This window comes from Ptiloglossa arizonensis, chromosome 9 (assembly GCF_051014685.1).
Source record: "Ptiloglossa arizonensis isolate GNS036 chromosome 9, iyPtiAriz1_principal, whole genome shotgun sequence".
NCBI lineage: Eukaryota > Metazoa > Arthropoda > Insecta > Hymenoptera > Colletidae > Ptiloglossa > Ptiloglossa arizonensis.
In genome coordinates, this window is record NC_135056.1 from 19,570,107 (window position 1) to 19,593,168 (window position 23,062).

The 23,062-nt window shown below is 52.2% G+C and overlaps 1 protein-coding gene across 16 annotated transcripts in view; it reads left to right on the top strand.

The window, feature by feature from the left end:
- The window catches only part of LOC143151710 (uncharacterized), a 217,353-nt gene that overhangs the window by 61,924 nt on the left and 132,367 nt on the right, over positions 1 to 23,062 (top strand). For 4 of the 16 annotated variants that reach the window (XM_076321088.1, XM_076321089.1, XM_076321091.1 and 1 more), the window contains exon 1: positions 15,335 to 17,056. The exons of 9 other annotated variants lie outside the window; for them this stretch is intronic. In XM_076321088.1, coding sequence (XP_076177203.1) covers positions 16,855 to 17,056 — 202 coding nt within the window. In that variant the 5' untranslated portion in view covers positions 15,335 to 16,854. Of the gene's footprint in view, positions 1 to 14,029; positions 14,035 to 15,333; positions 17,057 to 23,062 lie in introns of those variants that run through there. 3 more of the 16 variants (XM_076321105.1, XM_076321085.1, XM_076321096.1) reach the window with 3 other exon arrangements.

Here is a 23,062-nt window from a genome sequence, read left to right on the forward strand (position 1 = left end):
TCTCTTTCGAAACGATTCGTTCTACTATTCCAATTGTAATTTAGATACGATCGAGTGAAACGTTGTTGATCGTTCGTAATTTTTACCCAGAGATTTCTACCCTCCCCGAGAGGGAGCTTCGAGGTCGTGAAACATCGCCGAAGAAACTGGAAGCTGTTCCAAATCCTGCGCCACGAATACGAACGTATCTTTGGTGGAAGAACGTGGAATATTTATTGCCGTGGAAATCGATAAAATTTTCGCCGCGCGGTTCGAGTCGGTGCACTCGCTTGCGCGTTAACGGAGGATCATCCTTCGGTGCAATGACTGGGCGATTTCGGAATCGCGCGTTTCGCGTCGAGGTGTTACCCGGCTCGTAACACGTTTACGATTCTGGAGCGCGGTTAATTTCGTCGAAGCGAGCTGGTAATTCCAACGCGGGTCCGGTAACGGAATAACCGGGACAAAAGGACTCCTAGATGCTCCGATAACCGGTACGTAACGTTCCCGTGTAAATAGGATATTAGAATATCCGGGATCTCCCTAACCGACCAGACGATACTTCTCGTGCGTATCGCGAACCGTACGGTTGGAAAGGCGGACGATAATTCAGCACCGGAGCGTTTTCTTGCGTCGGTTCGGCCGTTTATCGCCAATAATGATACAATAGTTGTACCAATTTCCAGCGGGACGGATGCGGCCCGATGTGGGTCGCCGTTTCCTCTCGTTTCGACGTTCGCGGCCACGAACGCGATCGAGGAGGTAATTTAAAACGATGCGCCTAATTGCTTCCGATTGGGCTGTCTCGAAGGCGCAAAGGCCCAACCCAAGTGGAAAGACGGGAATTAACATACCGCGGTGTCACGGTGCTAGGAGAAGCACAGGTGCAGCAGGAAGTCGATAAAATCGACGCGTTATGCTCGTGTCTACGCATCGTTTCTACGCGAAATCCGAGTTCGCACGGTCCTTGGTGCGGTTCGCTCGATTGTTCGTCGTTTCGCGCGTTTACCGAGCCGCGCGCGTGTATCGTTGACCGAATATCGATCGAGGCGTGCGCCGATCGAGTCCGAGAGTCGCACCGACGACTCGTTGTATTTTGACGCGTTAATCCGGACGAAAATCTCGCGTCTACGACGGGGACCGCGACGCTTCGTTAGATCGCGGGATACGACCAGACGTGTCGGATTTGTTCGGTGATCTTCAAGGTGGGGTAATTCCGGTAGAGACTCCATTCTTAAATTGTATTTTCTTCCATTCGACGAGTACATTTGCTATTCAGAAAATATTGGATTTCGAGAAGGAGAACGCGGTTGATTCGTTTCTCCTCCGAATTACCTGTAGTTACCATTCGTACGAGTGATCGCGAAATTGAATTCGCTCTTAAAATTCGATGGAAATTGTACCGATCTTCGAGGCGCTCGCGACCGTTTCGCTTTCGACTCTCTCTCGATACTATCGGTAGGGAAACACCCGGTCGTCGGGAGTCGCGCGCGGTACAAATGGATCATAATTCCTCGCGGTTGCTTTCGAAACGGGCGTGCGAGCGAGCGGTAGATTTAAACCGGCGACGCGCGGGACGGAAGATGAAAAAAGAAAAAAGGAAAAAAAGTCGGTGATGTATTCCGATGGGATACGGAGCGATTCGGTGCACCGTGAACGCGATTAATCGGTGTCACGGATGCAACGAGAAAAACACGCGACGCCTCCGCTGGATGCGTTGAAACGCATACGGCGATCGCGTTACGTTCGATGGAATCGGACGCGTATCGATGCCCGCGCGAAACAGGAAATTGGCAGCGGCGCGCCGTGGAAAATTTATGGTAATTTCACCTCGGTTATTGCCGGCGGTCCGAGTTCTCCACCCCTTCCCGTGCGTGTGCACGCTCGTCGCGAGAAATTTTTAACGCCGCGCCCCTCGCGGTGCACCATCGTCATCGTCGTCGTCGTCGTCCCCCCACATTTCGTCGCGGGTGCACGCGTCGAGTGCATTGTCTAGCGGTCGTCTCCGCTCGCGAGGGAAAAATCGCGCGAGACGACGCGTCCCACGGGCACGAAGAACCAGCTCGAGACGAGGGCACGGGACTCAGATCCGACGAGAGCGAACGCTTCGCCGAAAAGCGGATCACGGGAGGAACGATCCGGGCCGAGTAAACGCGCGTGAAATATTCATCGGGTCGACGCTCGAAACGCGGTAGCTCTTCCGCGTACAGTCGAGCGTCTTGGTCGGTACGGGCAAAGGGCCACTCGAAACGCCCTTTCCACGGACCCGTGCACCAACGGGCACCCTTTGGTCCGAGAACGACGCACGATGTACTTTGACCCGGTGAAATGCTCGATGGGAAGCCCCCCACGTGTAAGACTTGAACTGGAATGCAGCTCGAGTAGCTGCGTACGTAGTTGCTTGCTCGTCAGCCTTAATCCGTTCACCGGCGTACAATTTCCTGTGTGTTTATAGACACGATGTTCTCGCCGAGTGCCAAACCTACTGGAAAATTCTCGGAAATTCCGAGGAGCGTACCCGCGATCTTGAATGCTCCGGTCGGTTCGATCGATGGGAGCTTCGAGAGCTTCGAAATTTGTAAATCGTAACCATCTATCCTCGCGCGAACGTACGAGACGAAGATACCGGACGCGTTATTTCAACGCGAATTTGCAAACTTATCGGATATCTCCGCGAGAATGAACAGATACGCGCTGTGCAGGGTCGGAGATCTATGGATAACGCGCGAAAGTCTCGGAAAGTGTGCAATCGAATTCCATACATTCGAACTCGGACCCGAAGGACTTTGAAACGTTGAAAGTCTCGGCTCGAAAGTTGCAACGTTCGCGAGAGAGCTCGAGCCAGTTGGAAATCCGCAAAAATTTCTATCCCGGGAATCTCGAAGTTCGCGAGCCCTTCGTAACAACGAGGCCTCGAACTCGCGAACGTTCCTCGTTCGCGGTGTCTCTCGATTCGAAAATCGATGGTGGTCTCGGGGGATATCGCATCGACGTTCGATCTCGGAGCATTCGTCTCGAAGGTCTTTCCAACGAAGATGCTCACCGACGGAAAGTACTTCGAACCCGCAACGTCCATTTCGCGTCGGGAAAGGATCTCGTTAATAATCGCGGCTACCGCGTTTCCACGAACGGGATGTAAATTGTTGCTAATTACGGGGTAACGGGGGGAAATAAGAATCGCCACGATCGAGCGATTTCTTCCTCGAGTTCGTTCATCGATCGCGGCCCGTATCTCCGGGCGTGTTCATTAGCGCCGCTTTGAACGAGAAGGCGTTAGATCTTGAAACAGCGGAAGGATAATAAAAGGGACGTGCACGCGGCGATACAGCCGCCAGTTTGACCTAGATGAAACGTCCGATCGATGGGTAGGACGACGGCATCCTTTGGCTCTCCGCGTTTAACGCCTACGGACAGCCGGGCGAACCGGTGGCGAGAAAAGGAGAGGATAAACGAAACAAAAGATAAGAAAAGAAAAGAAAAGAAAGGAAGAAAAAGAAAACGTGTGCCCTCTCGACGCTCCGGCATCGTCCTCCGCGTCTCCTGGTCGAACGATCGATGCGACTCCCGTGGAAGGATGCAGATTACGCGCTTCGTCGAGCGGACCACGGTGTTTCTCCCGTACACGGTATCGCGATTCACGAATTGTTTAACGCTCCCGTACTTGTACACCCGTGTCCCGACGAAGCGCGTGTGGTCCGTGAAAATACTCGCGAACGATCGGTCGATCGAGCGTCGCGACCGATCGCACCACGGTCGAGTACACCGTGGACGGAAATACGCCACCGAGTTCGCCAGGTTCTACCCTCGGTACGTCCATTAACGGACAAAACGATGCGCGTTATTTTTCATTTTTCGCTACGTTTGTCGCAACGCGACGCCCGCCGCGTTTATTCTCTACACCGTTAGAAAAATAGGGCACCGCACTTGTTCGTCATCTTGACGTTTTACACCTCCGGAGACAGAATTTCAATTTCGAAAATTGATGGCAGTCCTTCGGAGTTAAATCTAGGCTACACGGGGTGGGTAACTGTACTCCGTAAATCAGCGTTTTCTTTTTCTTTTTTTTTTCACCGTTTATCTCGCGTAAATTCGTCCGTTATTTTCCCCCCACCTCGTTCGGTAATTTTTCATCCAACCCGTTTAATCCCCGATCCGTAAGTTGGAATTTACGTTCGAGACTCGGAGCTGTTTTACGAAACGAACCGTATACGGTGCACCGTCGCACCGTGGACCAAAATTCGAGATAGAGAAAGAAAAGGGGGTCGGTGAGAGATTCTACGGCTCGAAATAAAAGGAGGATACGGAACGACGGAATCGCATCGAAGGGTTTCCTTTGTTCCCGCGAGCGTCGTCGAAATCTAGTTACGATCGGTACCGTTCTCAAAGGAGCGAGAGAGACTCGCAGTTTTTGCTACTCGTTGCACGAACGAAAGACGAGGGGCCGTAGAAAATCGAGTCTGGGTCGCCGCGATCATCGTCGCGGAGTTCCTCGAAAAGGGACGAGAAGAGGCCGCACGGCTCGATCTCGAGACGAGATGTCTCGAGTCGGTGAGAAAAGAAACTCCTCCTTCGTCGCGCTTTGCATTTCGAGCGCGCGAACACGCGCGTATCCACCGTGACCGTTTGTTTTCCTGCGTCACGGCTAAGGTCGCGAATCGTCTCTACGTGTTCAATTAACGCCGCGTGTCCATCTATTCCACGATTTCGTTCAATCCTACGTAACTCTCGACCAGACGCGTTCGTAGCTTCGGAGACCTGGTTGCGTCTCTGGTTGCGTCTCCGGTCGGATTGTATTGGATTCCAAGCGACAAAGACGACCCGAGAGAAAACTTTTCCACGATTAACGAACTCCTCCGACCCGGTTCTCCGTTTCGTTCGGTTCGTCCCTTTGCTACTCGGACAACGACGGGAGGTCGTTCCGAGTCGAGTAACCCCTAGGTGGTACCGTGCCACCGAGAGGACGTTTCGTTTTACGGTTCGCGATCTTCGGACTCTCGGTTCTCCAGGGAGCCACACGATGGAACTTTTCGGGAAATTAGCGTCCCGAAGTTTCGAGACTCGCAACTGCACGATTGTAAATACGAGCCACGTCGTCCCGACGCGTAGGAGGTGAAGCAATCGGGACGCGAGCTTCGAGTCGCATCCTCTTCCGCGTTTCATCGATCGGTTTGCTCCGCGTTCGAGAACGAACCGGACCGACTTCCTGTCAAATTCTCCAATTCGTTGCGAATGAACGACGACGACGCGTCTTCGAAACGATCTCGCGAGTCGATTTCAAGGATCCGCGCGACGATACGGTGCACGAGAACGCAGGGATACACACATAGCTGGTGTGCAACGGGCCGGGTTGCCGTCTAACGTTTCGAGACGTTGCCCGTTTGTTGTGGAACGTAAAATTACGTCCAATTATACGCGATGCGCGTCGTCTGGAAAAAAAATTAATCGATCCGCGAAGTTTTAGCGAGTCTTCTGGTTCGGTGAAAGCCTCAAAAGGGGTAGCCGGCGTCGGTCACGCCTACATCCTGCGCGGAATGCATCGCGGTTACGATGTTTAGAGCGAATTATTATTTCATTCGCCTCGCACGCATCCGGGACGCGGAGTCCAGCTACGGCCGCGATCGAGGATAAACTCGGGCTTGGAACGAAACGAACCTCTCGAGGACGAACCAACCGACGAACGAACGTTCGACAATAACGGGGTGAAATATCTTACGGTCGTTTTTCTTACCGCGAAAGGAAAAAAAAACAAATTGCACACGTTTCTCGGTTCGCGATTCGTCCAAGTCGGGTTCGCGATCCAATCTTTTCGCGTTCGCGAGTATTTCGAGGGAGCTCCCGAACGACCACCGGTCCAAATTGATCGGTACTCGTTCGGACAGCTCGCGCGCGATCGATGCGGTCTCGCGAGCGCGTTAGAATGTTCCGGGTCGGGGGTCGGTGAGGTCGGTGAGGCGGAACGGTGCACGAGGTCGACTTTCCGGCGATAAAAGAACGAGGAACGGAGGCGAGAGCGAGACCGACCGCAGCAGTCGGCGGGGGGCAATTTAATCGAGAAGATGGAACCAACGAGGTCGCCGCTTCCACCTTGGTTCGATTCCTTTGGAATCGGTGCACGTGGACCGGTGGAACGGGCCAGGCTGGAGACTCTTCGTCTCGAGAATTAAAAAGGATCCTCTTTCGCAACGGTGAGGTCGACACGGCCGCGAGGCGACACCCAGACATCGTTCGCGGGGTATTAAAATAGATTACGGAGCGAGGACTCGGTCGTTGCCACTGTACACGCGCCTGTATCGCTACAAAGACTCTGAACCGTTCGTCGGCCCGCTGGAAATGTATAATTCAGCTCCTTTCGGCCAAATAGTTGACCGGAACCGAGGGAAGGAAAGTCGAGACGTTCCTATCCAGGTTAAAGACTCTCTGGAATTGTTCGGCCGCGTTCGACCGCCGTCTACGCGGAACGATAGAATCGAAAAACGGTACACGTTCCCAAAAAAAAGAACAAATTTTCAGACATTCGTAGAAACAGCGGGAGAGCCTCGAATTCCTTGGATTCTTTCTCTTTTCGACGAAGAAAAACTTAAGCACCGGTTTATTCGCGAGACGCAATTAACCTACAAATCCCCAAGATCTTGGACACTTGTTTTTAAACATCCCGTAGCGTTTCGAGATCGTTTCGAACCGACCAATTTTGGACTTGTACCGTTCCTCGACTCGTCGGTTCGCTCCCGCGGCGATAATCGTTCTCGCTGATTCGAGTTTCGACCGAGCTCCCGAGCAGATACAACGCGAGACGCCGCGTCTCGGATTAATTCCCCGAGATTAGGCTCACAGAGGAGACGATTGTTCGCCGCCGCCGCCACCCTCTTTGAGTTTCTAAGAAGGAAACGCTCCGAGTTCGGGCAACGTTTTTTCTTTCTCTTTCTTTCTTTTCTTTCTTTCGTTCTTTCCAGTTGAAACGAGAAACTGTAACGGATCCACCGGCAAATCCGCTCGGATTAGAGGAGGGGAAAAAGCAATTACCCGTGCGTGTAAAATATCGGTTACCTGCTCGATAAAATTATGCAGTTGGACTCGGTCACGCGAGACTCGCGTGTTCTTGCCACCACTTGTAAAGTAAATCCTCCAATTTGCGACGAACGAAATAATGGAATAATAGTTGCGTTATCCTCGACGAGGTGATCGAACCTTCGAATTCTTCGACTCTTTTCGTACCCACGTTCCTGGTAAATTCGGTAACCGCGTTCGAGGGACGGTACGTTAAGAATTCGTTGAAAAATATGAAACGTCGAGAGTGTAACGTTTCTCGGCTTCCGCGTACTCGATCGCGCTCGTGCGGAGTCTCGAGTGATTACGGGGAAATTTAATAATCGAACGATCGAGCGTTACTCGCGGCGATAATTCATCTCGTATGATCGCGCGTACTCGGACAGGCTTTGACTCGCCGCGGTGTAACCACCGCAAAACCATCGTCGCTAATAACCAGCCAGGCGCGGATTCATGCGACGTTAAACATACGTAGAAAATGAAAATCATCCAACGGTATCGCGTTTCGTCGAAGATGTTCGCGGAAAACCGCGCTCTCCTGGAAGCGTTTAACAACTCGCGGCGTTAGCGCGAGCGAGCTCGATGAAAATTGGCGAGCAGCTCGCGGTCGACGATTATTCTGTTTGTAAACCGAGTCTCGAGAGATCTTTTCGTCGGCTCGTTTGCATTTTCCGAGTCTCTTTTCGTTCGTCGCGTTAACCTTTCGGAGAAGAATACGAGGTAGCGTCGATTCCGCTTCGTTTCGCGTATCGAAAGGATTCTCGTCCGCGAGTTTCTTTCGCGGTGAGGCGGTCAGGGGGGACGAAGAAAAGATTCCCAAGACCGTGAGTGGAAATCGGAAGAGCGCGTTTCGTTCAGCCCTCGGGAACCACTCCCGCGAACGAGATTCCGCTCGTTCGATTTTTCGTCCCGTATCGAGAAGAGTCGTTGAATTTTCGACAGCTTCGAGTTTTCAATCGTGAACGGAAGATTCGATATTCTCGGAGAACGGTAAACAGGAAAACGAGTCGATTCGTCGCGCACCTTCTTCGAAGAACGCGATTCGATCTTTCGGAGACGCTTGTCGCTCGTCCGTGCAATAACGATCGTGTTCGATTATAAACATCGCGCGGTCTGGAATTTTCAACTTACAGCGAGCAACGTTTCAAGGCGAGTTAAATTTTTAACGAATCCGTACGCGCGAAAAAGTTTCGTTTCTAGAAAAATCAATGGTCGCTCCGAACTTTTCAACGGCAGTGTACGTGCACGTACGTGCAATTGTGGATTTATGGTTGCAGAGACGGGGGAAATTTTATTCGAACAAAAGTAACCTGTTTGTTCCGTACGTTTGCTCGACCGGAGAGTGAAATTTGTATTCGGTCGGGTAACGTTCGAATTCTAATTTTTCTCGTTTCGAGAACTTTCGTCCGGAGAAAAATTGCGTTCCTCGTTCGAGCGCCGGTACGGTTCGCGAACCAGGGAAATTTTCTTCAAATTGGAATTCACGGGACCGGTCCGACGTTTACACGACGCTCGAAATTCGGCGACCGCTCCTCGCGTATCCGGTAAATTTCCGCTTCTTCTTATCCGGTAGTCGCGATCTCGCAACGAGCTCTCGAATCTCCGCGCAGTTCGCGGAAGATCGTTTTTCCTTGGTCCTGGTCGCGCTCCACTTTCGCCGCGGCTGCTAGTCGCTCGCTTAATTTGCAGCCCGGCAAGAAACTGCTTCGCGGAAGTTTTCGAGCTGGAAGCGAGGATGGAGAAAAAAAAAAAAATAATAAAGAAGTCGCGTTAGCTTCTCGGCCCTAGTCGAGATATTTATTACAGCGGAACGATCGTATCGCCGACCGAACCCACGATCCGGCCGCGATCGTCGTCGAAACGAAATTATTCGCGTTTCTTTCGCGCCTTCCAGGAATCAACGGGTCGAGCCAATCACCGATCGCGCAAACGCGTTTTGCCAGGCGGAATCGACTCGTTCTCGAGAATTTTCGAAGCAATCGTCGTCGAGAACGTTCCGATATCTCGTCCGTTCCTTTTCGTTCTCTCGCAACGAATCGTCGAAAGGAGAAAACGTCGCGTCGAAGGGAACGGTACGACTCGAAATAGTAAACTTCGAAAACTTCGGCAACCCGAAAGTCGATGGAAGGAACACTTCTGGATAAAAGTCGGACCGATTAAAGTTATTTCGCGTACTATCACTAGCGTCGTTGTCGCGAAAATGTAATTTGCGAGCGAAAAGATGGATTTCTCTCGGAGAGGCGTTCCTGGTATCTGCGAACAGGATTTTACGCAACGCGTAACGATCGAGAAGCTCGATACTCGACGGAGACCTCTGGGTAACTGGCTAGCGGAGAAATAAAAGGTTGTTTACGAGAAAATCGATGAAGATTTGTCGCATCGACACGCAGGTACTCCCGTGCGCGCGATCGGTTGACTGAAACGGATGAACGGGGGCGGATAACGCTCGGGCGTTTGAGTTAATACCCTCTAATCCCGATTAGCGGACTGTATGGTAAACTTAGTGGGTCATCGGATCGTGCCAATTCGGTCGGTTCGCGCGAATAATCCGCGGATAAATGGACCGATGCCGTTCGCAAAAGCGGGTCGATTAGGCGCGCGCGATCATCGATTTACCAGCTCCACGTGCCCGTTTCATTTTTCTTCGTTCTCTTCGATTCCACGGGGTCGTGGTTCCCGGTGCTCGACGTCGGAAAATCGACTCGGCGCGGTCACGATCCGCGCAGGAAATCGCGATCACCGGAACTGATCGTACGCGCGGCTTTTCTTCGCGGGCAAATCGACTGTAATTTATCACGGGCCGCGCGGAGAAGAAGAAAAACCGACTTGTCTTTCCACGGTTGCGCAGGTCGCGTCTCGTCGGCCGTGCTCGCTCGGTTTCCCATGGAAAAAGGAGAAAAATGGAGAAAAAATAAAAACAAAACAGAGAAATAGAAAGAGAGAAAGAAAAAAAACGGTCTCGCTCGCTTTCACCGCGTGCCATCTGCTCGCGGCACGAAACACGGACCAGAGGGGGATCCTTTTCGTTTTAATCGTTCTCGCGAGATCAACGAGCGGTGGCGAGCTCGCGCTCGCGGAGACGCGACGAAAAAGCTCACGGTGCTGTGTTCGACGAGAGGATCGTTCGATCGCGGCTGGATTCTAATCGGAATGAACGCGGATCGGATTGTACCGATCGGTCGTCCCGTGTCCAAGTAACGACGTCGGACCGGTTCTATGGCCGAACGACAGGTCGCTTATCGGACGGTATAATTTAACAAATAACGGAATACAATAACGCGCGGCGTTCGTTCGCGAGCGATACGCGCCGAGCCGTGCAAAAGGCACTTGTTGGATTCGAATCGCGGAACGAAATATTTCACGACGAACAAACGTGCGCGAAACGTCGCCATCGAATCGCTGACCGTTGATTTTCTACCGATCGATCCTTGGAATCGCGTACGAGTCTATCCAAAGACCGTTTCAATTCTCTCCTACGTACGAAAGTATCGCGTTCGAGCGTAATTTCGTCGTTAACCACAACACGAGTCCGGTCTTATCGCTCCATTTTGCCGATCACGACGCACGTTCGAACGAGATCGTTGTTCCTTGAGCGTACACGTGCTCTTGGAACGTACGAATAGAGCTTGGAGCACGCTTGGAAACTCGTAGCCATCGAAACCAGTAATACTCTGAAATTCTTTTTCAACAACGGACCCTGTCGGACGCGTTTGACGCGTATAGAACGCGCGCGAGTCGAGTAGGGTCCACGCGCAAGAAGGGGAATACGCGTCGCGTTGTCAGTCGCAGGCTTTACCAGATCGTTCGTTTCGGTACGCCCTTGCAATTTCTTTCGAGTCTATTCTTTCCAGCTCCGTGGAATGTCCGTTGAGAATCTCGGCTACGATATCGTCTCTCGAATCTCTCGAATCTCTCGATACGGGTGCTGGTGATCCTCGTAGACGCGACATCGATGGGAAATTATTCTGCGAAATTCGTGAAAATCGTACGCGTCCTCGATGGAAAACAGAGGAAGCTCGTCGTGGCGTTAAACAATCGTTGGAGAAAGCTACGCGTTCGTGACGTGGATTTTCGTCGGACCATTCGTTCGTGTTCTCGGTACACGGAAGGGATCGTTTTTGCTGGCCGTTTGGTTTTTTAACGAGCTCTCCCGCGCCCGAACAATGCGCGCCCGAGCGTGCGGTGTCCTGGCGTCGGTTTTTCTCCTCGCGGAACGGAAACAAATTTTTGCGAGGCGCGTACGCCGACAAAAAGGATGGTAACTAAACGGGAACGGTACACGGAGCTACTTTCGGTCTCGGCGTCTCTCTCGGGGATTGCCGTCACGTCCCGTCCTCCCTTTTCTGGCCGATCGCGTATCGGGCATTACAATGCCGTAATATCATACGTCGACAACGAACTAACGGATTCGCGCGCTGCACGGATTCAGCGATGATTTAATCCCTCGCGGCGCGACTTTTGCCGCCGCGCAGCTGGTCACCTCGCCGATACGGGCTCTGCGTCACGTTTCCACGGTGTAACGCAGAAACGCCGACCGAGATCCCGAGTCGGTGCTCTCCGAACTCGCTGAACAGTTACTCCGTCGCGCTATTGTCACGAATGTGCGTTAGGTATCTGTCGTACAGTTCGGATTGTAATATCTAGTTTGTTACAATATGCAGGGATCTGGCGTATGTAGTAGTATAGTTATCGTATATATAAGAATACAAAGTCCGAAGAAATGCGTATACAATGGTACGTCTCGATGTGAACGACGACAGTGTCCTGCGGTCTTCGTGACTCTGGACTTGGAACTCGACTAGAAAGAAAGACAGTCCTTAAAACTGACATCGACATCTCGCACCCTTAAGATCGTTGTTGCATTCATTCCAACGGTATCCAACGAGTCGCAATTGGGAAACGATTCTCGCCCCCCAAAAAGGATAGATTTTCACCGAGAAATCTTTCGAGACCAATTTTTTCCTCACTGTTCCGAAAGCACGATTCGATCGATTCGATCGACTCCAGAGTGTCCCGATTTGACGAACAAACGCAAAAATATGTCTCCGAACGAGCCAGTCGTTGTTTACCTTTCGATTGAGTCACCGTGCAGGTGTCAATGCATTGCCAGTGTCCTACCAGCCGGTGAATATGTTACGCTCGTTAGACCGCTTACGCAACTCTACTCTATATAATCCAGTATATTTCCACACCTCTCGCCTCGATCATTTTGCACGTCTTTCCACCGAGTAGAAAGCTGTCGCGTTTGCGACCGAAAGCTCGTTCCATCTGTATCATCGTTGTACAATTACGATTTCGCAACGAGGAAAACGCAATGTCGACGATTCGAGCGTGCTTCGCGCTGGTGCAACGTCGATGGATATCTCTGTCGCGAAAAGACGCGCGAACTCGCGAAAGTTAACGCTTCTGGAGTCGAGGTCTCGTCGAATCCGAAGAGCAAGAATTTTTGACCTCGGACAGTCTCGAATCGTCGAGTGTCTCGGGAAATTCACGAGTCACGAGTTCACGAACGGAGTCGAACCTCGTTTGGTAGATTTCGCGAGTTTCGAAGCGTCGATTAGCGAGCGAGCGATGCACTGGTATCGAGCCGAAGTGACAAAGTGCCGGGCGCAAAAACGAGGCCGAGATCTCCGTCGATGATCGTCTGCCCTTGGTTCTTGATCCGGGGCTGGCAGCTGGTGCGTCTCCCGGTCCGATCGTGGCGTGTACGAGGCCGCTCGGATCGGACCGGTCGACCGGTGGACTTGGCATATTAGTCCCCATAAAGGGGCATCGAGCGCCATTTCAGCGAGTTCGTACACGAGGCACGCACGCGGAAGATCGAGCCGCAAGAAGCGCCCGAGCCACCTCCACGGGCGCGGGTAACAGTATACGACGATGGAACTTCGATCTCGCGAAGTACGGCGGTTTGACTTCTCGGTCGAAAACTTTTTTTTACCGTTCCGTGGGATCCAACGGAGATCGTACGTCTCTACCGGTGGTAAGTTCGAAACGAACGATACGGTGCGGGTAGGAACTCGAACGACGCGCGTCGAACCGTGCTCCTCGAGGGTTACCGGAGAATTTCGGAGTCGGTTAAACGACGAAAGTTACCTTTGGCATCGACGAGACTCGATTAAACGCGACCGTCGAGCGTTCCAGTGTACACGTTCACGGTACTGGCAAGTCGCGGGACCACGGATAATTGCTTTAGCTTTGGCTCGAGTCGTAACAACCGCGAAACTCCCACCCACGAGTCCCGATCGAAATCGAGATTCGAAATCGAGATTCGAATTCGAGGCAAGGGACCGTTCGTTCGTTTAAAGAAGAATTCTATTCTTCGATCGGACGGTCAGTGGTCGGTTACCGGTCGAAACGGTGACCCGGCAAATCACCGAGAATCTCGAATAACGGATCGACCATTAGGCGGCACGATTATTCTTTACGGGGCTGAAAACGATCGTTTCGCCTCACGCAGCCTTCTTTGTATTCTTTTCCCGAGCGTCTCCTGGTCGTAATCCGCTTCTCGGAATCGCTCCAACGATCATCGGCTCGCGATAGTTTCGGGACGGAGTTCGCGAAACGTTCTCCGGCTGTAAAAGCGAGCTTCGCGCAAATTGCCGGCCGGTGCTGCCGCTAGGTCGCGTTGCTCACGACCAAGGATATTCTAGCATCGAGTAGCTCCTATCGCGGCCGCCTCCCACGTTCTTTCGCGCGTTTACGCTCGACGAACGCGACGTACGGGTTTATTTCGGAACGAAAAGTCCCGCTGGGTGGCCACCGACGAGAACCGGCCGATGGATCGGAAAATTTTCTTACAAGAGTCGTTCGAGACGTAATCGTCGAGGCAGCTACCAGTTTAGATCGCCGCGTTAAACGACGCTACGCGTTCCATCTGCGGTAGCTTCGATGCTTTCCGCGGCAAAAACTACCGGTTCTGAAAGCGCAGTCTCGTGGACTGTATAGATTTCGGTTTAACGTTTTAAGAAGCTCGAGATATCGATCGAGCGGCTCGAGTACAGTCGAAAAGCGTCTATCGGTACGCCGCCGCGTCCAAAAGTGGGTAACCTCGATTTTCGAACGAAAGAGGATGCCACGATTCGATTTGCTCTCCTTGTTAGACGTTTTTTCAAAGCCACGATCACCCGTCCAAAAATATTCAACGATTTTCGATCCGGTCGACCCGGTGACACTCGAGAAAAGGAACTCCCGTTTTTGGATCTCGGTCGCTCACCGAGACGCGCGAGCAAATTTTCTTTACGGTCTTGATTATTTTTTTTTTTTTTTTTCCACCGACTCAACGAGCCCGTCGGCATTCTCAGTGCTACGACCGTTGCGATAACGATATAAATATTTATACGGTTTACTCTACGCGTGTGTTACAACGCACACTCGACGTCCGCACGTTCGAGACTTCCTCGAACTGTTTTATTTCGGAATACAGCGAACGGCTGTAATTTTCATTTAATTGTATCCATCGGCACCGGTGGTAATTGCATTTTATACGCGCGCAAAAGAATATCCCGAACGTTTTACGCAAACGTTAAATTTTTCACTCGCGTCCCTTATCTGTAGCGTGCAATTACGCCAAGATACGGGAATTTGTAACGAAACGTTGAAAATGCAATCGAGAAAATAATAAAGAAAACGAACGATCTAATAAATGCGAGAAAAATTAATCTAGAACTTTGTAGCATTTTACGCGGACTCGAGTTACTCGTTTCGAGAAAATGGACAGAATCGCTAGCATCGTAATTGTGTAAATGGAAGCGGAAGTTTCTCGTTGAACCAAAAATAGAATCTTGAAAATTCGTGCACAAAGTCTTGATCGTTCACGGTCCGGTAAGAAACGTTCTCGGACACGTTTCTCGATTTATTCGAAAGGTGTACGGAATCGCGTCACCGATATCGTCGACGATAAGATACAGGCGTACGAATGAATCGCGTTCTCGAAATTGCGCGAGAAGGAATTTTAAAACGATCGAAATCCCTGGTATCCGCGCTTATCGCCGGACGCGCGCCACCCCGCGAGCGATAAGCGTTTCGTTTCGCGTGTTCGATCCCTTCGCGTCGGAAAGATTTCCATCGACGAGGTCGGTTTTTCGCTCTCGCGTCGGGCCGGACGCGAGTACGCGAATTCCGAACGAGGGCGCGAGATTCGGTAGAAACTACGTACGACGCACGATCCGCCTACGGATTAAATCTCCTCGAAACAAATGAAAAATTCGTGCGCGTCTGGCGGCCGATCGTGTCTCCGCTGGCTCGGGGATTTCCGGCACCCCTCGGCGCGGCTCGCGAGTGCGCTGCATCGCGGCGTCATTCAGTCGAACGCTGACCGCCACGCGCGAAGGATCGCGTTACGCTCGGTATTCTCGCGTTGCCACGAGATCGGCTGGCTGTCATCGAGTCGGCCGTCCAATTGACAGCGTACGTCGTCTCGCGTTTCGTCGACCGGTCGGTCGTGCGTAGGGCCTGGTCGATCGATCCACGACCAAGAGAGATACAACACGCTCCGGTATAGTTCCCGTCGCCTGCTCGCGATCGACTCGTCCGTTCGCGCGTCTCTCAGTTCTCCGCTCCGACACGTGCTCGTCCCGAAGCAACGGGCCGTAGGCCCCGCCGACAGTGAACAGTGCGCGTTCGATCGTCTCCCTCGACCAAGTGGAGTCGTCGATTCTTCGAAGCGTGGACGCGCTGCCCGTGTCTCCTCCGTGTTCGCGCACCGCGTCTGTTCGTTGAACACAGCTGACAACGAGGCGAGGCATCGTCTCCCCGTACGTCGACGACGAGGACGAGGACGATCGAGGTCGCGTCCGGAGAGGAACGGATCGTCGTGGTCGCGGTCGCGTTCGAGGCGCGGTTTCCACCCTCCACGGGGCTTCTTAACTAAGCTACCCGGCTTTAAACGATTTCAACGAGGCCACTCGTCCGCGCGGTCAATTCCTAGCGCTCCGCGCGTGTCACGATACGCGCGCTCGGTCCCGCTCGTCGTCTCCGCTACGCGGTACAGAGTTGACTGACCGAGTGACTCACAAGATCGCGGAGCGTATTCGTCCCGTCTACGCCGATCGAAGATACGCGTACGGCGCTCGTACGATGCGCTCGTTTCTATCGTGACGCGGCGATTCGTCACCCAGGGGGAAAACAACCGAGACGGGAGGAGCGGTAACGAGAACGGGAGGAGAGAACGGAACGAACCGCGATAGAAAGAACGCGGGAGAGGAATTTTCGCGGCGCTGGTGTACGCGTCGCGTCCCCGCTCCGGTCCACGCGAGTCCAGCGAACCGTCAGCCGGGAAACGCGAGCCCCCAGACGATCCGCAATTAGCGATCGACAAAAGTGCTGCCGGGTAATTAGAGGCGGATTAATTGGAACGCGAAGCCGACGCGCGCGCCGGCCCGCGATGAAAGAGACGAACGCCGCGGGTGGCTCGGTCGAATAAACGCGAGCGCGCCGCGTGCTCTCCTCGCTTCGAGGATTCGCGTTTTCAGCGAGTCCTTCCGTCCACGTCCGTGGTAAACATCTCGCGGACGTTTCCTTCCGTTGGAGAATTTCCGATCGCGATTCGTCGAATACGTCGCTCTCGATATCGACGCCGCCCGGTCCACGAATCGATGGAATAACGAGTACGACGCGAGCGACGTCGTCGAATCGCTCCGAGAGTGAGAAGAGGTTCGATCGCACGAAGCTGGTCCGTCCACCGTTGCAAATTTGAAGCGCAAAGAGAGAATCAGGGGCGGCAACCCTCGATCAACGACAAGGAGGGAAGCTTCGACGGTCAGCGTGTCGGGAATCGGGTCCGAGGATGCGCCGTCTGGCGACAACGCGTTCTTCGAGAATCGTAGCGGTAGGATGTTGACGGCCCGTTCTGGGCCTCTTGGGCTCGGCGTACCGCGAACCCTGGGGCCCGCGGAGGGGAGCGACCACCTCTTCCTGCTGCCGGAAAGGGCACTGATCATGGACAGCACCCACTTGCGACAAGACCTGGCCGGTCTGGACTTCAACTTGCATCTGAACCTGCTCCACACCGCGCCGCGTGGCAACGTCTGGCTATGTGAGTGTGTTTCCATCGCGTCGGCTCGCCCCTCGCTCGTGAAACATTTCCACCTTCGCGAAGATACGCGCGCGATCCGTATTCCCGCCTATTCCCGCGTTCAACGCACGATCAATCTTATCTACCCACGCGTTTCTTCGATTCTCGAAATTCTTCCGGCCCGAGTTTCTCAATTATCTCGAGCGTATTTGCGCAAGATACGCGGGCCGAGATCGGGCGTAAACACGCTCTAAAAAAGAAAAAGAAAGGCGAGCGATTCTTCCGAGAAAACAATTCGGAATCGTGCTCCGTGAGAGGATTCCGATTTCGGAGAAAAATTCCCAAAGTGCGCAGAGACGCGAGGTGTATCTCGATTCTACGCGCGCAAGGTACACCGCGTACAGGCGCAAATACTCGGACGTCCGTCCAAAGTCCGTTGAAAATATTTGCGAATCTTGAAAACATTTACCGTGCTCGTGTTTGCGCGCATCGCCGTATTTGCCAGTTCGCGTTCCTTTCGACGATTCCGTTTGATAAATATGGTCGATCCCCGTGCGAGCCTCCAAAAATTTGTCGTATTATGTGTTACAGTGTTATTAGTATTAGACGCGATATCGGTAATTAGTTTCTCTTTTCGCTAAAGATGGATCGAGTGTGTATAAGACTAAGCTAATCGTCTCGATGCCCTCGCCACGCGTCTTTTCGACTCTCCTTTCTTACTACGTCTTTTTATCCATACATACTGTTACACACTGTGACACACTATTTCCAAAACGCACCTCTCTCACCCTATATAGCCACGCGCGTTAATTCTCTTTCATTCTAACCCTCAGTCCCCCTCTTCAGACATTCGGTCACGTTCGACCATCCTAATCGTTCGTCTTTTCCAAACACTCTTCGTTTTCTCCGAACCATACGTATTCCCTTTCGTTCTCGTGCATTCCCACGCTCGGTGGTCTCGCAAGACCCCCTGTAAAGGGACACTCGTGCCTTCCAAGAAACCTAGCGAACGGATCGCCGCCAAATGTTTACCTTAACGCGGGTCCGTTCGCACGCGATAAATTTTCCAAACCTTGGCTCGAAGCAGGCCCAAGCGGGCACGGAAAATCCGATACCGCGAGGTATCTATCGTCGCGACGATTTTTAATCGACGATTTTATCGCGGTCGTGTTCACGGTCGATGGTCACGATCGAGCCCTCGAAACGAAATCGACGGTACGGGGAATAACAATATCGGTCGGCTGTGTCGTCTCAATCTGGTCGAGCGAGGAGAACAGATCGTCGAAGCGCGCCAGTTTTTCGGATCGTTCGGCGCTTCTCTCGCTCGGCTGTTCCAACAAATCGTGCTTCAACTTCGGACTTTAATTGGAGTGGACGGCAAGAAGTTTTAATTGGAACGACGGGGGATAGCTGGCTGGCGTCGTGCGCGCACGTACATCGAAATGTCATTAAATCGCGTTCATCTTGGCCCATAACTCTCGGTCGCGTCTCTCCGCCCGATTACTTTGTCGCTAATAAGAAACGCATCGTTCGGCCCGGTACTTCTTCCAGTCGCTGAACGTAACGTGCCGCGGTGGCACCGCCGTGGCAAAGGGACGTTCTCGATTCCCAACCGCGCCATATTTCTCGGCCGCGTTCGTTATCTCGGCGAAGTTACACCACGGCCAATAACGAACGTCGAAACAAGATGTATCGCGAACGGACTCGCGAACTTTCCTCTCGACGCCTCGTAAGAACAAACGTGTCTTCGTGGACGACGATTTCGTGCGCGAGAGTACCCGAGATGCTATCGGGGAGCTGCGAAGAAGATGTCCGACAGAAATTACGAATCGTATCGAATGGGACGTTTCGTTGGCCTTCGAATCCCCGGAAAATTCTTCGCGTAACATTTACGCGCGATATCGCTGTCCGTCCGCGAGAAGGCTAACGATAATTTACGTTCTAATTTATCGTCTACCAGCTCGCCTATCGTTGCGCGCGTTGTCGTCGTTGGCCGCTGTCGATGATCGTTCGTCACGGTCTTCGACCGATGCTAGATCGCGAACCGAACCAGCCGCGCAAACGCTCGTTAGTCTTTTCAAGAGCAACGAAAGGAATTCCAGAGGATTCGTCGCTTGCGTCTCTTTTTCACGGAAGATGTTTTTATCGGCCCTAACTTTGCACGGTTTTCAATTTTTGTCAGCCGCGCGCGAATGGACGAAACGAAGCGTCGAGTTGGAAACGGTCGCTCGAAAAATGAAAACCCAACGGGCTCGCGCGTTCCTCGAGACTGGAAAACGAGAGGAGTAGTCCGTAAAAGCGGAAGTTGCGCGCGGTGAGTCGCGTTTCCGAACCTTTTCGAGATCCCTTAAATCCGCTCGGCGGATCTGCGCGCGAAATATTCATGGACGGTCTGGGAAACTTGTTTCCAGCCCGATGCCCCGCAACGTTGATGGATCGTCCGGGATTTTGGCGCTCTTCGAGTTAACTCACGGGCAGATTATAGAGGAATTTGAACAGGGATTCGGCTGCCAAGAATTTCGTGCGTTACGGTCGAAGAAGTTGATCTTGAGACGAGCCTCGCGGCGACGTCCAACTCGTACTCGTCGGACGGTTTTCGTATATTCTCGAACCTCGCTGAGGATCGAATCGATCATCGAAGCGACCTCGCGCGACACCGCCAATTACGAAACGACGAGACGATTTGGAAAATTTCAGGAAAAACGTAACACGACGGAAGGTTGAATCGGTTATCGTCGCTCTCCATCGGTATACAATAATTTCTTCGCTTCGGTCGTAGAGTTTTTCGGTAGAGCGGTAATCTCGAGAGGCCCGTTAAAAAGTTTCGAGGATCCTCGAAGCGTTTCGAAAACCGTGCTCCAGTCTTCGAGCGTACTCGTACATTTTTCTTCCGGTTCCTCGATTTCTTCGCGGCTGTTGGCGCTTACGGTGGAATTTCCAAAGAAAATAACGAGCAAAGCTTCGAGAGAGTCGAACAACCGCGCGAATGATCGATTTCGCGGGACCACCTTCCGAGAACGAAAATCGTTTCACCGTGGTATTCCGCGAAACGATTAATTTTCGGACGATCGGCTCGCGAAGTCCTTTCGTTCGTTTTCTTCGGGCGTTTCTAGGGAACCGATCGTGTTTCTTCGTACAATTTCGTACCGTTTTATTACCGAAATGCGTGCTCCGGTTTCTTACGAGGACCGTTGTTGCTCGCTCGGTCGTCGTTGGATCGTTATCGGCATTCCGTGGTTCGTTCGGGTTGTTACCACTCGCGCTTGCCGAGATTATAATTGATCGACGTAAACACGCGTCCCCGTTTCTTCTTCCACTTTAATCAATTCCGATGCCTCGACCACCTCGTGGATTTACCACGGGACATCGTACGAGGAACGTTCCCTCTTCGGGACGTACGACGCGTACGGTTACTCGGTAAACTTATCGTACTGGGACGATCTGCTCGTTTTTAATGGTATCCATGGCAACGTACCACGGGTTAATATTCTCCGGCAGTGGTCTAGAAACGTGCAATCTCGTTTAATGGAGAGCCCGCATGCAGCGGCAATTTCTACCCGTTCCTGCGTCCCCTTTGGAAAGGACAAATCTGGTCACGTTTTTAATCACACGCGCGTTGTACACCGGGCGTGTTCGACGGCTGGCAAGTTTCGAAAGGCCGGGACCGTTTTTCAATCCAGAATACACGAGCTTCCGTTTGCCGAGTACCGTGGCAGCATTTTTGCTAATTACCGCAACACGGCTCCCTGGATGCATCGACGAGCGAATCGACAAGAAAACGAGCGAGCGAGCGCATCGTTTCGCGCGTCACGGTCATTTCTGCAAGGTTTTCGATCTCTGCTCTTCTCTCGAGGAAAGAAAACGCTTTCGCGTTATTTTTCTTTCGTTCGTCCTTTCGAACCGCGAGCGAGCTACGCGCAATGCAGGCGTTGCGAGGGAATCGGAATCCGCGTAAAACACGGTTGCGAAAGCACCGCGATCGCGAGCGGTTCCGCCGCGATTCGCTCGAAATTCGTCGGTCGCACTACGCGGCGCGAATCGGCCGAGATCGCGAAAAAAAAAAGTGTCTTCCTCGTCGCGGGACCGTGTCGATATCGAGCGCGATATTTTCAAACTATCGACAACGATCGATCTACGCGGGATACGCGTTAGCCCGGTAACGAGATTACGGATAACGCAGCTGCGGCAACATTCGTTTGTTGCGTAACGCGAGAAAGGTGGAAACGTACACGTTTCTTTGGCTGTGTGTTTTTTTTTTTTCTTTCTTTTTCTTCTTTCTTCTTTTTCTTCTTTTTGTTCGTTTGGCGCGCGCGTGACTCGTTCAGGTGTGAAATGCCGCAATCGAGAGTCGTGAAAACGTAACAGGATTTCTCAAAAGTTGCAGGGAACGGTGTGTCTTAATTAGCCTCGCGGTCGGGACAAAGCGCGATTATTTTCCTCGAAAAAGTTTCCGTAATCGTCCGACCGAACGGTCGACCGGCCATTTCGAAAGCAGGGAATTACAGTTTTCGAAGAATTCGTTCCGTAGGATTTTTCACGGTTGCGAGCCGAACGCGAATACTCGACTGAAATCTGGTATCGCGGCTCGGTAATTTCGCGGCGTGTATTACATATGGAACGGAATTAGTCATTTATAATTCATATCGCGTCTTATAAATATGGACCATTGGAACGTACGAAATAAAAAAAAAACTATCGTGGTCGCGGCAAATTGCTCCGCGGTATTCTAATTAATACCGATTCGACGCCCCGGGTCCAGCCAGCGGACCATGGAATTATTTCGATACCGCTCGGATCTTTGTTAATCCGTTATAAATATCCGTACGAACGGCTATCGTTTCCCGCTTTGTCGATACTTACCGTGTAATCGGAGTAAGCGTAATCGCGTTGCGTTTTCGTATAATCTTCGACAAACGAACACGTTGTACCATACGTTCCCTTTTCTCGTTAAATTATACGCGCGTGTGTATTCGTTTTCGTAATTTCGCGCCACGGGAGGTGCGTTACTCGTCCGAATAAATCGGACGAATAATTCAGTGGAGCCGAGGGAAAGATTCGGGTATCGATGCGCACGATCCCGTTGATCGATCGTGAAAGTCGACGACGTCTCGTTGGTTCGACGATGATTCGACGAACCGTTGTTATTAGCTCCGCTTTGGTAACGCGAAACGAAATTATCCGAGCGTGGAGCGACCTTTGACCAAAGCGCCGGGATAGGGTTTTCCGTAGTCCGAGCACGGGTCACGAGTTGCCATGATCATATTTTTCGACGGGTCGCCCTTCGGCGAGTCTCGCACCGCTCGTTTCTCTTCGTTCTCGAGAAAAACGTTCCGAGTGGTGGAGGGTTGTTTTTTCTTTTTTTTTTTTCTTTTTCCGCAGACGTGCGTTATCTCGTAGCCGCGAATCGGAATCGTCGGAGCGTTTCCGTGTTCGCGGATCGGCTGGATAATCGCCAACGAGGGACCGCGAGAGGGTTTTGCGTTGTCGCTGACACTCCGGTTCGTTAACGCGTTTACAGCGATTTTACGCCGACAGCTCGGTTCGTTAACGTTTTACAGCAGTTTTACGCGACTACCGTGTCGTCTCGATTTCACGGATATCGTGACCCGCATTAGGTACGTCGTTACTTGGACAACGCGTTGTATAGTCGCCCCGTTGAGACAATTATCGATTATTAGCTCGCTCGGGGCGATCGTTCGATTCTCTCTCTCTCTCTCGCTCGCGTTCTCGAAACGGACGTCGACGCTCGACGTTCGAGGTCTTTCTGGAAACGGTAAATTAGGATCGTTCGAAGCGTTTCGATTCGCATATTGCCCCGACAATCGGCGACAAAGGACCGTCGTCTCGACTCGATGCTCGCGATCGACTCGATTATCGTTCCACGCGACTACCGAGTTCTATATATATATATATGTATATACGTCAAACTTGGTACCGTTCCGAGGAGCTCCGTATTTCAGGATTAAAGGGATGCACTTGGAGAGAAGTTTGCGGAAGGACTTCTTATTTATTACGTTCTCGAAAGCG